This window comes from Bos grunniens, chromosome 18 (assembly GCF_055505025.1).
Source record: "Bos grunniens cultivar Pamir isolate PY7600 chromosome 18, Bosgru_T2T1.0, whole genome shotgun sequence".
In the NCBI taxonomy this organism is placed as follows: domain Eukaryota; kingdom Metazoa; phylum Chordata; class Mammalia; order Artiodactyla; family Bovidae; genus Bos; species Bos grunniens.
Window position 1 is genome coordinate 58,661,925 of NC_141182.1, and position 15,870 is coordinate 58,677,794.

The 15,870-nt window shown below is 40.3% G+C and overlaps 1 protein-coding gene across 1 annotated transcript; it reads left to right on the forward strand.

Moving 5' to 3' along the window:
* Positions 1–1,035: 1,035 nt before the first annotated feature.
* LOC147354415 (vomeronasal type-1 receptor 4-like) lies at positions 1,036–6,532 on the forward strand. Its single transcript, XM_086353963.1, has one exon. It carries the CDS (start codon positions 3,781–3,783, stop codon positions 4,732–4,734), a length of 954 nt encoding a protein of 317 aa, XP_086210089.1. The 5' UTR covers positions 1,036–3,780; the 3' UTR covers positions 4,735–6,532.
* Positions 6,533–15,870: the final 9,338 nt, after the last annotated feature.

Here is a 15,870-nt window from a genome sequence, read left to right on the forward strand (position 1 = left end):
GTAATGCTCACATAGACTATAGAGTCCATGGTATTCTCCAGGCTAGAATACTAGAGTGGGTAGCCGTTCCCTTCTCCAGGGGATCTTCCCAACCCAGGGATCAAACTCAGGTCTCCCACATTGCAGGCAGATTCTTTACCAGCTGAGCCACCAGGGAAGCCCAATTTTAAGGCAGCCTATAGCAAATATTGTCTGTGGATTGTTGCAGGGTGAAAGGATTACAAGCAGAGGAAAGGATGCCTTTTTCCTGTGTCCAGAAGTCTAGAGATATACCTGTTCTTCTGTATATGAAATCATCATCCAGAGATACACAGGGACCATGTAAGTTGATTTTATGAAGGTGAATGTGACAATGTGAGTTCATATGAATGTGTGTCATGTGTTTAGGAATATGATGTGAGTTTGGGTGTGGTGAGCATGTGCACAAATGTTTGTGAGTTTTAAACTATAATTGTGCAAGTACTATATACATAAGTATGTGAGTATTAATGCACATGGGTGTTTGCATCTGCCTGTAGGTGTTCAAATGAGTTTGTGTGCAGACTTAGTTGACCACCAAGTATGGCTCCAAATCCCTAACTTGAAAATCGGCAGTGATTGCATCATGACGCTGCATCAAATGTAGATGTATTTATACGAAAAAACCAGATTTCTTGCAAGTCCTAATTTATATTTCTTAATATCAGAGTACCAAGTGCTTATTCTTGAAAAATAGCACAATTAATTAATTAATGTAGAGCACTGTGGTAACTATTTTATCTCTTTGAATGAAGTAATTGAGTATTGGTTCATCTGATATTTACAAGAATGGTAGAATCTGTCTGTTGAGCCGTCAGAACTAAGTGCTCATTTGTGAGACACTCATTTTGAACCTTCTCATTTTTTCCATGTATATTGTTCTGTTGTGTGTCAGTTGCTCAGTCATGTCTGACTCTTTGAGACCCCATGGACTGTAGCCCACCAGGCTCCTCTGTCCGTGGAATTCTCAAGGCAAGAATACTGGAGTGGGTTGCCATTTCCATCTCCAGGGGGTCTTCCCAACCCAGGGATCGAACCTGTATTGCAGGCAGATGCTTTACCGTCTGAGCTACTAGGGAAGCCCCATATTGTTCTGTGTCTGATTCTAATTGCTAATGGAGGTGAATAATCATAAAGTAAATTTTTCTACAACATCTCCATGTTGATTGGCATCGATTTATGCAAAGCATCCAATTAATTGGCTCTGATTTGTGCTGACATTTTCTATAATGAGTAATGTGTCCTGTTCTTCCTTTTACTTGTCTCTCTTTGAATGTTTTTCCCAGGTATTTTGTCCCATTCCATTTCTCTAACAATACTTTAATTGATCATTCAGTTTAACGGTCTGAAGATTAGGAGAGCTCTAGTTTCAGGGTAGAGAAACATCTCAGGGAAGTAAAGAATGCAGAGGGACACACAGTTCATGCCAGTCCCTTATGTGTGTGACTTCAGAAAGTCCAGCTTTCCTCGATGTGAGACCCTGTCTGCCTCCAGGGATCATGGAAAGTAAGAAGGCTCTTGGAAACACTCCTTTAGTCTCCTAAGGGTGCTAACTAGAAACTTGTAATTGTTTCCAGTAATTAACAACCGAGAGAAAAGTTTCCAGAAATGTTCTCAGATCCCAGGCCTGCACTCCCATTGCTGCTGCAGGTGAAATGATAATTGCAGCTCTGATGGGAGGGGAGGGGGGGACACAGCATCTCAAACCCATATATCAGGATCCAGTTGCCTCCCTCCCACACAGACACTAGGTATAATGACCACCAGAAAGCCCACTCTCCTGATAGCAGGAAGGTGTCAGGTAAGTGTTTTCCATCTCATTCTAAGCAGCAGAGTCTATAAGAGAAAGTCAGATCAAGAGTCTGGAGAAGAGATCATATCAGACAAAGGCAATCTTCTGTGTAGTAACTGGATTCAGTGCCAACAGCGGGCAGGATGGTGTAAGTCTGAGGCATGAGCTGAGCTAATATTGAGAGATGGGTTTCTAGAACCCATGGCAATCTCTAAAGACCCTTCATGCAATCAAATGTAATCCTCTGACAGTTTCTGTTGTGACTCAATCCACGTTACAGCAAAACCTGATTTTTAAGGTGCTTAAAAATATTTGTGATGAAAGGATCCTAGTCCACATTGGGGAAATGTCATTTGTAAATAAGTATATGGTCTATCATTTGGTAATATTTAAGCTATTTGTTAACTATACTGAAAAAAGCTTTGCTTCTCACTGAGTTAAAGCTCTTGGGTTTAACTCATTCATGTCCATCAAAGCCATTTCTAGGCAAAGAATGAAACTGCATACATGGCATAATTCCAATAAAGATATTTTTCTCAACTTAAAAAAAATTGTATTTTAACTGGTAAAATACATTTGTAAAATCAATCTGCTGTTGAGTCTGCCTTACAGGAATTATAGACTCCATGTTCAGGATGACTAGAAGTTCACCACCAATCCATACAGGTTTGCACTAAAATGTATGATGGATCTGAAGAAATCATCTAATCCCATGCAGAAAGTGTGTCTAAATGAAAACGACTTGAATAGAAAGGGTTGTTCCAGTCCTGGATGTCTGATGCAATTAGTGTAGACAGTAGCTTTGCCTGAACTGAAAACCTCTGTAGTGTGTTCATTCTGGTGAGGTTACTGTCATTCTTAGATTTAAAGAACGGTTGACATGGTAATTGTAAGTTAGAGGCAGCAGCTGCCAGTCTCCTAGCATGTTGATTCTTTTTTTTTTTTTTTTAAATAGGCTACTATCAATCCAAAAATCCAGTCTCTGAATTTATAAAATACATAAGAATACATGCCTTGCAGATGCTATTTTACACATATGTCTGGTATGTCAGTGGCATGCACAAATATTATTTCTTTGTTGCTATTTTTGCTTAGCTCTGGAATTAACAAATAGATAAGTATATGAATTGAAAACAACAATAATTCAGTTTTTGCACTCTTTTATCATGTATTAGTGTTTTATGGCTCAAAGTTTACAATGTTACTTGTGCTTATTCAATAATTCCTGTGATAGGTACATTATACCTACATTACAGACATAAAAGCATCCTAATACCATTCCAGTACTGAGCCATTCTCATCTTCATGACATTAAGTTATCTTGGGCAGGTTCCTGCCATATGCCATATTCTGCTGCCAGCAATCCATATATATGTATTAAGATATCTAAAACCTAATACATAGTACATAGTGCCCTAAAGAATAAAGCTTTACAAAAATGGAATCTTCTTATAATAAAAATATAAAAGACCATTGGTCTAAAATCAAGTTAAGAAGTTGTGAAATCAAAACTAAATATGGGTATGGGTTATTATTTGAATACAACTAACTGGTTTTTGGCAGAGCTGGTGGGTCAGTGCACTCTCTTGACCAGCCTAATGAGTTTCTAAAGTCTTCACTCTGCCCTGTGCAGCAGATCTCAACAAATACATAACCTCTCTGTGTTACCTTTCCTTGAAAAAATTGAAGTCACAGAAATCCCAGGCTCGTGGATTTGTGAAGAATGAAGTGATAGCATGGAGTGCCTTCAACAAGTAATTTTGCATTTTAAGTGCTCTTTCAATGTTATACATTGAGCCCTTTTAAGGCTACTAGTAGCAGAAAAGCATAAAGCAAAATTTTCCAAGTGGGACCTGAGGATAAGTGGAGAATATTGGATTTCAGTGGACATGATGCATACAGCACACACCTGATGTTCCCATAGAGACAATAACTCACAAGACAAGTACCAGTGACTGTGAACTGAGAGGATGGCTGGCAGCTTTCTCATAATAGGCATGATCATCTTAACACAGACCGTGGTTGGAATCCTGGGGAATTTCTCACTCCTTTGCAGTTATATCGTCCTTCACGTCATGGGTTACAGGTTAAGGTCCACAGATTTGATCCTTAAGCACCTGATTGTGGCCAACTCCTTGGTCCTCCTCTGTAAAGGGGTCCCCGAGACAATGTCAATCTTTGGGTGGAAGCAGATCCGCAGTGATTTTGGCTGCAAACTTCTCTTCTTTCTACACAGAATGGGGAGGGGAATGTCCATTGGCAGCATCTGCCTCTTGAGTGTCTTTCAGATGATCACAATCAGTCCCTGGAACTCCAGGTGGGCAGTGCTGAAAGTAATAGCTCCCAAGTACACCGTTCCCTCTATTTTACTGTGTTGGATCCTCCAAATGCCGGTAAATGTCATTTTTCCTATCTTTATAACTGGCAAATGGAGTCACAATAACATCACAGAGGAAAGAGATTATGGCTGCTGTTCTAGTATTCAAACTGGCCAGAAGAATATAAAAACCAGAGACGCCTTGTATGCAGCATTGCTGTCATCCCCTGATGTTTTATGTTTGGGGCTCACGCTCTGGGCCGGTGGCTCCATGGTTCTCATTCTCTACCGACATAAGCAGCAGGTCCAGCACATTCGTAGGACTGATGCCTCCTCCAGGTCCTCCCCTGAGTCCAGGGCTACTAAAACCATCCTTCTCCTGGGGGGCACCTTTGTCTGCTTTTATACTCTTTCCTCCATCTTTCAAGTTCTTCTGGCTCTTTTTGTTCAGCCCAGCTGGTTGTTTGTGAACATGACTATAATCATAGCAGCATGCTTCCCAAGTGTCAGCCCCTTTCTGCTCATAAGCCGTGACTCCAGTGTACAAAGGCTCTACTTTGCCTGGAAAAGAAATGCAAAGTCCTCTACTATTATGAGAAAAGTGTGAATTTTATTTATTCTATAATGAGCCACTGCCAGCTCATTTATTCACCCTCAGAATCCTAATTTAAATTTTGAATTTCAAGATAATATACAGGACATGCCAAATGTCTTCTTCAATATAAAGACCAATTGAAATATATTGTCATGAAATATGAATACCTCATAAAAAATCATATCATTGAAGTTTCCTTGTAGAAAAGGAGTTCAGAAATTTATGCAATAAACAAGTCTTGAAATGATATGCATATTATAAAGTGTTCAAATGTGTTACTTTCAGTCTAACAGAACGAATTTCCCACAGATGAAGTAGGTGTGGAATTATAGATAAAAGTATACATGAAAACGGATCAGTGTGTACAGTAGTCAGAAATAAAATGGAAGAAATTAATGTCCTCACAGAGTAAAGAATACCCTGGTTACTACGCAAAGGTAAAATCAGGTAAGAATTTGGGAGCCAGTTACAAGTTTATAGTTCACATTGTTAAGAGAGATGGCAGTATTTATTAGAAAGAGTCTTGCAGGGAGATTAGCGCATTTAAATATTTTCATGTAGAAATGAGCAGTTTGAAGTGAAGTACAATACAAAACACACTGAAAGAAAAATATATTTCAGCAGATTTAAAAAACTGAAATATATTTGACATATAACATTGTGTGAATTTTAAGTGTAAGATGTGATAATTTGTTACACATAAATATTGTAATGTAACTGCCATTACAACCACATATCACAATGCATAACTTTTCTTTTATGTCAAATTTTTCCTTGAATTATAGTTGATTTACAGTATTATAGTAGTGGCAGAGGTACAACATTGTGGTTCAGTATATAGGTTATACTTTGTTTAAAGTTATTATGAACTATTGGCTATATTCCCTGTGCTGTAAAGTATGTCCTTGTAGTTTATTTATTTTCTACATAGTAATGTGTACTTCTAAATCTTTACTGTGTCTTGCCCCTTCCCACTTTCTCTCTCCACTGGTAAGCACTAGTTTATTCTCTATATGCGAGAGTCTTTTTCTATATCATTATTTTCATCCATTTGTACTAGCTTTAGATTCCATATGTCAAGGGATAATATACAGTATTTAACTTTGTCTGACTTAATTCACTAAACAGAATGATTTCCAGGTCCATCTATGGTAGAAGCAGCGAAATTTTATTCTTAAAGGGTGAGGAATATTCCATTGTGTGTGTGTACTGAATTCATTAGTTTTCTGGTGGAGACATTAGGGTTTTCTATAGAAAGTATCATTTCTCTATAGTAGTGACAGTTTTACTTCTCTTAGGCATTGGATGTCTCTTATTAGTTTTTGTCCAAATACTGTTAAACCAGAGTGGCAAGAGTGAGCATCCTTGTCTTGGTCCTGATTTTAGAGGAAAAAGCTTTCAGATATCCACCTCTGTGGGTTTGATTTGTTACGTGGAGATGTATTTTCTCTATGCTCATTTTTCTGAGAGTATTTACCATGAATGGATGTTAGATTTTGTCAATGCTTTTTCTAAGTCTATTTACAAAATCTTGTGTTTATCTTCCTTTTTTTAATGTTGTGTATCACGTGGATTGACTTATGGATTTTTAACCATCCTTGCATCTCTGGAACAATGCTACGTGGTAATCATTTATGATATCTTTAATAGATTGTTGAATTCTGTCTGCTAATATTTTGTTGAAAATTTTTTTCAACCATATTCATCAAGAAAATGATCTGTAATTTTCTGTAGTGTCTCTTTATAGTACTGATATCAATGTAAAGTTAGCCTGATATAATAAACTTAAGAGTGTTCTCCTCCTCTTTAATTTTTGGAATAGTTTAAGAAGGGTAGATTTTATTTTTAAAAATGCTTCATAGGATCACATGTGACACCCTCAGGCCCTGGACATTGTTTTCTGGGAGGTTTTTGATTCAGTTCAGTTCAGTTCACTCGCTCAGTCGTGTCCGACTTTTTGCGACCCCATGAACCGCAGTACACCAGGCCTCCCTGTCCATCACCAACTCCTGGAGTTTACCCAAACTCATGTCCATTGAGTCGATGATGCCATCCAACCATCCCATCCTCTGTCGTCCCCTTCTCCTCTCACCTTCAATCTTTTCCAGCATCAGGGTCTTTTCAAATGAGTCAGCTCTTCACAGAAGGTGGCCAAAGTATTGGAGTTTCAGCTTCAACATCAGTCCTTCCAAATAATATTAAGGACCGATTTCCTTTAGGAAGGACTGGTTGGATCTCCTTGCAGTCCAAGGGACTCTCAAGAGTCTTCTCCAACACCACAGTTCAAAAGCATCAATTCTTCAGCGCTCAGCTTTCTTTATAGTCCAACGCTCACATCCATATGTGCCTACGGAAAAAACCATAGCCTTGACTAGACAGACCTTTGTGGACAAAGTCATGTCTCTGCTTTTCAATATGCTATCTAGGTTGGTCATAACTTTCCTTCTAAGGAGTAAGCGTCTTTTAATTTCATGGCTGTAATCACCATCTGCAGTGATTTTGGAGCCCCCCCCCCCCACCACCAAAATAAAGTCAGCCACTGTTTCTACTGTTTCCCCATCTATTTGCCATGAAGTGATGGGACTGGATGCCATGATCTTAGTTTTCTGAATGTTGAGCTGTAAGCTAACTTTTTCACTCTCCTCTTTCACTTTCATCAAGAGGCTTTTTAGTTCCTCTTCACTTTCTGCCATAAGGGTCTTTTCATCTGCATATCTGAGGTTATTGATATTTCTCCCAGAAATCTTGATTCCAGCTTGTGCTTCCTCCAGCCCCGCATTTCTCATGATGTACTCTGCATATAAGTTAAATAAGCAGAGTGACAATATACAGCCTTGACGTAGTCCTTTTCCTATTTGGAACCAGTCTGTTGTTCCATGTCCAGTTCTAACTGTTGCTTCCTGACCTGCATATAGGTTTCTCAAGAGGCAGGTCAGGTGGTCTGGTATTCCCACCTCTTTCAGAATTTTTCACAGTTTATTGTGATCCACACATCAAAGGCTTTGGCATAGTCAAGAAAGCAGAAATAGATGTTTTTCTGGAACTCTCTTGCTTTTTTGCAGATGTTGGCAATTTGATCTCTGGTTGGTTCCTCTGCCTTTTCTAAAACCAGTTGAACATCTGGAAGTTCACAGTTCATGTATTGATGAAGCTTGACTTGGAGAATTTTGAGCATTACTTTACTAGTGTGTGAGATGTGTGCAATTGTGTAGTAGTTTGAGCATTCTTTGGCATTGCCTTTCTTTGGGATTGGAATGAAAATGGACCTCTTCCATTCCTGTGGCCCCTGCTGAATTTTCCAAATTTGCTGGCATATTGAGTGCATCGCTTTCACAGCATCATCTTTTAGGACTTGAAATAGCTCAACTGGAATTCCATCACCTCCACTAGCTTTGTTCGTAGTGATACTTCCTAAGACCCACTTGGCTTCACATTGCAGGATGTCTGGCTCTAGGTGAGTGTGAATGATCACACCATCATGATTATCTGGCTTGTGAAGGTCTTTTTTGTACAGTTCTTCTGTGTATTCTTGCCACCTTTTCTTAATATCTTCTGCTTCTGTTAGGTCCATACCATTTTTGTCCTTTATTGCGCCCAACTTTGCATGAAATGTTCCCTTGGTGTCTCTAATTTTCTTGAAGAGATATCTAGTCTTTCCCATTCTGTTGTTTTCCTCTATTTCTTGGCATTGATCGCTGAAGAAGGCTTTCTTATCTCTCCTTGCTATTCTTTGGAACTCTGCATTCAAATGAGTATATCTTTCCTTATCTCCCTTGCTTTTCACGTCTCTTCCTTTCACAGCTATTTGTAAGGCCTCCTCAGACAGCCATTTTGCTTTTTTGCTTTCTAGATTGTCTATTTCTTCCTAATTCAGTCTTATTTTTTAATATAAATGTATTTATTTTAATTGCAGGTTAATTACAATATTGTATTGCTTTTGCCATACATCCACATGAATCCACCATGGGTGTACACGTGTTCCCCATCCTGAATCCCCCTCCCATGTCCCTCCCCATACCATCCCTCTGGGTCATCCCAGTGCACCAGCCCCGAGCATCAAAGACGGTTTCTAGAAATTTGGTCAGTTAAGTGGATTTGGGTTTTTTCTTTAGATTTTTTCAGACATTTGAAATAGGCCTGTATTGATATAAAGTTTTCTCTTAGAAATGTGTTTACTGTGTTCCATCAATTTTGGAAAGTTGTGTTGTTATTCTCATTTGTCTTCTGGTAATTTCTGATTTACTCTTGATATGTTTTTTGAACCTATTGAGAGGGTAACAGGCAGGAAGGCCAGGAGTCTCCAAGTGGAGGAAATAGCCTGCAAGTGTCAGACATTTTTGTCTCTCTTAAGTGACAGGAGGAAACAAACTAGCAATATTTTTTTCTTCTCGATACAAATTTAAAAGGAGGTTTCTCTTAACATACTGTGTTGCCATAATGACACCTGGTTTCACCTGAAGTTAACTATTCTCAAACCTTGAGATAACCAATGCATTTTTCTTATGGAAATGTTTGTCTTAAGCTATTTAATGTACTGTGCGTTTACCCCAGACTCTGTCTTCAAGTCGGTTCTGCCTAATGGCTCAGAAGCTACTTGACAAAGCAGAATATTATACTCAGATACTGTTCCCCTAACCTATGTAAACAAAATTATTTGTATGGTAATCTGCCCTTCTACAAGATTCAAGTTAATCATTTTATGGCCTGGGATGAGTCGTCTAGTGTCAAGATTATCCCAAAATGCACCTTATGGATGAGGGGCCTTGTGCCATTCTGAGTTTTAAGACATTCCTTTCTTTCATTAACAGACGGTTAGTGACTATATAACATCCAGCTGAAGACTAGCAGGGGGGTACTCTTTCTGCCCCTCTCTGATGCCTATGTCAGAAGCTTTCTGTATCTCCTTTATACTTTAATAAAACTTTATTACACAAAAGCTCTGAGTGATCAAGCCTCGTCTCTGGCCCCGTGTTGAAATCTTATCCTCCGAAGGCCAAAAATCCTGGCGTCTTTGTATTGTTCAACAACAACCTTTCACTATCATGTTTTAGTAGTGTTTTGTTTAGTCTCTGTGTGTTTGTCTCTTTGCAGATTTATATCTGAGGTAAGTCTCTTGCAGGAAACATAGTGAAAGAACTCATTTTTTTTTTTAAATCCAGTTAGGTGCCAGAACAGAAACCCTGTGGGTCAGGCCCAAGGTGAATCTCTTTCTTCTAAGTGTGTGTTGTTCCTCTCCACACCTTGGGTCCATTTCCCCAGAGGAAGAAGACCTCTGAATCAATTGGGAACCATGGGCAGACAGGGGTCTGATGCTCTGCCTATGTAGGTGCCAATGGCTGTGCTGTCGCAGCCTCAAGTGCAAGTTCCCATTGTCCTTCACAGTTGAAGACTGCTCCCTGTCTTTGCAACCCCCACCCTGTTATGGAGCTGCTCTTTACAGCTTGCAGGAGCTCACGGGGACCCTAAGCATTGGTTGAGAAGTGAGCTGTTGTGGAACAGCTCTGTCCCAGAACCAGGTTGTTCTGTGTCCCTTGGTGAAGTCTTCTCTCTGGTTGTAGGCTCCCTAGATCCAATGCAGCGATATGACATGGATTGAGTTGGGCAGAAGCATTTGCTATGTTCAGGCTGGGCACATGAGTAGGTGGTAGATGGTCGTGGGAAACTCTGCAGCCACTAGAGCAGACCCCTCTGTCTTGTCTGGATGGAAAGTCCCTTGTGTCTCTAAAGTTTCCCCATCCTCTGTCACTCCTGCACTGTGTGAAACTGCTCCTCAGGGTAGGCAGTTCTTTGCATATTTACCTGCAAATTATCCCTGCGTAATGAGCTGTAGTGAAATAGCTGTCATATGATCTCCGGGCTGCTTCTGGGGGGTTGCTTGAATCAACACCAACAGTGGCTGCCACTGCTCCACCCAGGCTCTGCCCTGGCTGTGGGTTATCTCTGTGTCCCTCCGTCAACTCTTCCCTCACAGTGACTGCTCCAGATCCAGTGCCATGGAGGGAGGAGGACTGGTGTGTTCATTCCACTGGGGCTGGATGTGTGGTGAGTTGGTTGTGGTAAAACAGCAGCTACTTGAGTAGACCTCTGTCTTCCCTGCCTCATGGACTAGTCAATGTGTGCTCCTCATGAGCATAGTCCTATCTTCCTATAGCTCTTCTTCTCGTCCCAGCGCTTCTCCCACCAGACAGGCTTGTATCAAACACACAGGACCCTAGGACTGGGGTACCCAATATGTGGCTCAGACTACTCACTCACCAACGCATCCATTTCTCTGAGTTGTCAGCCATGGGTACTGCTCCTGGCTCGATTGCTCAAGGATAGATCATATATTGGAACCCAAAACAAATCTCAACACATTTAAGTAGAAATCACATATATCCTATATTCCACTCACAATGGTATGAAATGAAGAAGCCATCTTTGAGAAGAGAACTAGAAAAGTGAGAGAGGAGTTTACAGCAATATGGGCCCACCTAAAGAAAGAAGGAAAATTTCAAATAACATTGTAGCCATACACCTAAAGAAACTAGAAAAGAGAAACAAACAAAGCCCAAAGTCAGGAGAATGAAGGAAATGATAAAATTAGTGTGGAAATAAATAAAACAGAGACTAAAAAGACAGTAGAAAAGATCAATCAGGGAGTTCCCTGGTGATCCAGTAGCTAAGTCCACTGGGACTCCATGCTCCCAATCAGGAGGCCTGAGTTTGATCCATGGTCCAGGATCTTGATAGTACATGCGACAACTAAGACTTTGCATGCCGCAACTAAAGATACCGAGTCCACAACTAAGGCAGAGTGCACCCAGATACATAAATAAATATTTTTTAAAAGGTCAATCAAACTAAGTACTGGTTCTTTGGAAAGGGAAACAAAATTGAGAAACCTTTAATTAGACTCACTTTTGAAAAAGAGAGAGAGAAGGTTCTGATCAATACATTATGAAACAAGAAGAAAAAGAGCAATAATTACACAAGAATACAAATAATTGTGACAATATTGTGAACATCTATCTATGCCAACAAACTTGGACAGACCAGAAGAATAAGGTCCATTTTTAGAATCATACAACCTTCCAAGACTGAATCATGAAATAAAAAACCTGACTAGACTGATCACTCGTCCAGTGCTTGAAATAGTAATAGAAAACTTCCCCAAACAAAAATTCAGGACGAGATGGCTTCCCAAGTGAATTTTACCAAACATTCAAAGAGTTAATACCGATGCTTCCCAAGCACTTCCAAAAAAACTGAAGAGAACGCTTTTTACCTCATTTAATGAGACCAACATCACTCTGATACCAAAAGCACAAAATGGCAATATATATAAAGAAAATTACGGGCCAGAATCTCTCATAAACATAGATGCAAAAACCATCCACAAAATATTAGAAAATTGCATGCAACAATACGTTGAAAGACTCCTATGGACCCACATTCAGCTTGGTAACATCTACTTGTAAGAAGGGTGAGCTGGAAATGAAGGACGTGGCAGAGGATCCATTCATTAATTCCACAGTTTGTCATGTTATCATACCTTCCCTGGTAGCTCAGCTGGTAAAGAATCCACCTGCAATGCAGGAAACCCCAGTATAATTCCTGGGTCAGGAAGATCAGCTGGAGAAGGGAGAAGCTACCCACTCCAGTATTCTTGGGCTTCCCTGGTGACTCAGATGATAAAGAATCTGCCTGCAATGCAGGAGACCTGGATTCCATCCCTGGGTTGGGGAGATGCCCTGGAAAAGGGAACGCCTACCCAATCCAGTATTCTGGCCTGGAGAATTCCATGGAGAGAGGAGCCCAGCAGTCTACAGTCCATGGGGGTCTCAAAGAGTTGGCTACGACTGGGTGACATTCACTTCACTTCATATCTGACATATTCAGTTTTTAAAAATTTATTTTTCTGATATATGATGTTGATTTACAGTATGGTGTTAATGTCTGCTGCAAAGAGTTGGCTACGACTGGGTGACTTTCACTTCACTTCATATCTGACATATTCAGGTTTTAAAAATTTATTTTTCTGATATATGATGTTGATTTACAGTATGGTGTTAATGTCTGCTGTACTGCAATGTGATTTAGTGATTTTTTTTTCATATTCTCTCCCACCATGGCTTATCACAAGATACTAACTATAGTTCCATGTGCTGTGCAGTAGGACATTGTTCTTGATACATTCTGTCTTTAATAGTTTTCATCTGCTAATCTCAAACTCCCAATCCATCCTTCCCCCACCTTCCCCCTTGGGAACCACAATTCTGTTTCTATGTCTGTGAGTCTGTTGTTCTTCATAGATAAGCTCATTTGTGTCATGTTTTCGCTCGCTCAGTTGCTTCAGTCATGTTCATCCCTTCAGACTGCAGCCTAGCAGATTTCTCTGTCCATGAGGATTCTCCAGGGAAGAGTACTGGAGTGGGTTGCCATGCACTACTCAGGGAATCTTCCTGACCCAAGTAGTGGATCAGACTTGGATGGAACCCACATCTCTTATGTCTCCTTCATTGGCAGGAGGGTTCTTTACCCCCAGCACCACCTGGGAGGCCCCAGTATTTTAGTTTCCATACATAAATGATATCACGTGGTATTTGTTGCTCTCTTTCTGGCTTACTCCCCTGAGTATGATCATCTCTAACTCTATCCATGTTGCTGCAAATGGCATTATTTCATTCTTTTTATGGCTGAGTTGTATTCCATTGCATACATACACCACATAGTATTTAATCAGTCACGGTTACTTTCTAATTTCAGCTCAGGGGGAAAATATCTTGCTTATTTAAAATACCCTCAAAACTGTTTTAAATGCAGATACAGTAAAAGAGGAAAGCTAAAATTTTGAGGAAACAACACTCAACAGCATTCTACCTCTTCCTTCACAATATCAGTCATAGGATGTGAACTCACAGGGTCAGGAAGGAGAGGCTGTTTACTGGTGTCCAGTGATGCAGGGGTTGGGGAGTGATGTCAGCTCATCATGTTCAAAGTCCACTGTGTTTTTCAATATTTGCTATACCTCAAAGAAATTCTATGGCTCTCTACTGATATGATGAAAACACATTTATGTGTTCTGGTATTTCTGAAACATACCATTTAAAATGCAGATATATGAGTCTTTAAACCCTTTAAGCTTTACTGTAACCAATTCAACAGTATGTGAACCATGAACTTCCAGACATTCAAGCTGGATTTAGAAAAGGCCGAGGAACCGGAGATCAAATTGCCAACATCGATTGGATCATCGAGAAAGCAAGAGAGTTCCAGAAAAACATCTACTTCTGCTTTATTGACTATGCCAAAACCTTTGACTGTGTGGATCACAACAAACTGTGGAAATTCTTAAAGAATGGGAATACCAGACCACCTGATCTGCCTCCTGAAAAATCCATAGAATGGGAATACCAGACCACCTGACTTGCCTCCTGAGAAATCTGTATGCAGGTCAAGAAGAAACAGTGAGAACTGGACATGGAACCACAGACTGGTTCAAAATCGAGAAAGGTGTATGTCAAGGTTGTTTATTGTCACCCTGCTTGTTTAACTTAAATGCAGTGTACATCATGCAGAATTACGGACTGGATGAAGCACAAGCTGGAATCAAGGTTGCAGGGAGAAATATCAATAACCTCAGATATGCAGATGACACCACCCTTATGGCAGAAAGCGCAAGAGAACTAAAGAGCCTCTTGATGAAAGTGAAAGAGGAGAGTGAAAAAGTTGGCTTAAAGCTCAACATTTAGAAAACGAAGATCATGGCCTCTGGTCTCATCACTTCAGGGCAAATAGATGGGGAAACAATGGAAACAGTGGCTGACTTTATTTTTTGGGGCTCCAAAATCACTGCAGATGGTGATTGCAGCCATGAAATTAAATGATGCTTGCTCCTTGGAAGTAAAGTTATGACCAACCTAGGCAGCATATTAAAAAGCAGAGACATTATTTGCCAACAAAGATCCGTCTAGTCAAGGCTACGTTTTTTCCAGTAGTCATGTATGGTTGTGAGAGTTGGACTGTAAAAAAAGCTGAGCACTGCAGAATTGATGCTTTTGAGCTGTGGTGTTGGAGAAGACTCTTGAGACTCCCTTAGATTTCACGGAGATCCAACCAGTCCATCCTATAGGAAATAAGTCCTGAATATTCATTGGAAGGACTGATGCTGGCTGAAACCCCAATATTTTGGCCCATGATGAGAAGAACTGACTCACTTGAAAAGACCATTATGCTGGGAAGCATTGAAGGCAGGAGGAGAAGGGGACAACAGAGGATGAGATGGTTGGATGGCATCACCGACTCTATGGACATGAGTTTGAGTAAGCTCCAAGAGTTGGTGATGGACAGGGAAGCTTGCCATGGTGCAATCCATGGGGTCACAAAGAGTCAGACAAAAGATAAGACCACTAAAAATTGTGAGGCCATATCCCCTTATACTAGCTTCTTCCTCGTAAGAAACCATCACAGGAGGTAAAGACTGCTCATAGTGTTGAGAACATATTGGTAATTATATAAATAATAAACAGTTCTCCTCTCATGGATGTGATATCATCTGGGTAGTCATGTTATATTACATGGCAAGTGGATTTTTCAGGTCCATTAAGTTTACTAAAGAGTTGATTCAAGATAGGGAATTTCCCCCAATTATCTGTGGGCCGAATGTAATTAGATCAGTTCAGTTGCTCAGTCACGTCCAACTCTTTGTGACCCCACGACTGCAGCATGCCGGGCTTCCCTGTCCAGCACCAACTGCCAGAGCTTGCTCAAACTCATGCCCATCAGGTCGGTGTTGCCATCCAAGCATCTCATCTTGTCCTCTCCTTCTCCTGCCTTCAATCCTTCACAGCATCAGGGTCTTTTCCAATGAGTTCAGTCTTCGCATCAGGTGGCCAAAGTATTGGTGCTTCAGCTTCAGCATCAGTCCTTCCAGTGAATACTCAGGACTGATTTCCATTAGGGCTGACTGCTCTCATCTCTGTGCAGTTCAAGGAATTCTCAAGAGTCTTCTCCAACACCACAGTTCAAAAGCATGAATTCTTCTGTGTTCTGCTTTCTTTATGGTCCAACTCTCACATCCATACATCACTACAGGAAAAACCATAGCTTTGACTAGATGGACCTTTGTCAGCAAAGTAATGTCTCTGCTTTTTAATATGCTATCTT

Bases quoted from the DNA above. Each gene is read 5' to 3' on its own strand.
- LOC147354415 (XM_086353963.1), top strand. From the start codon at position 3,781: ATGGCTGGCAGCTTTCTCATAATAGGCATGATCATCTTAACACAGACC.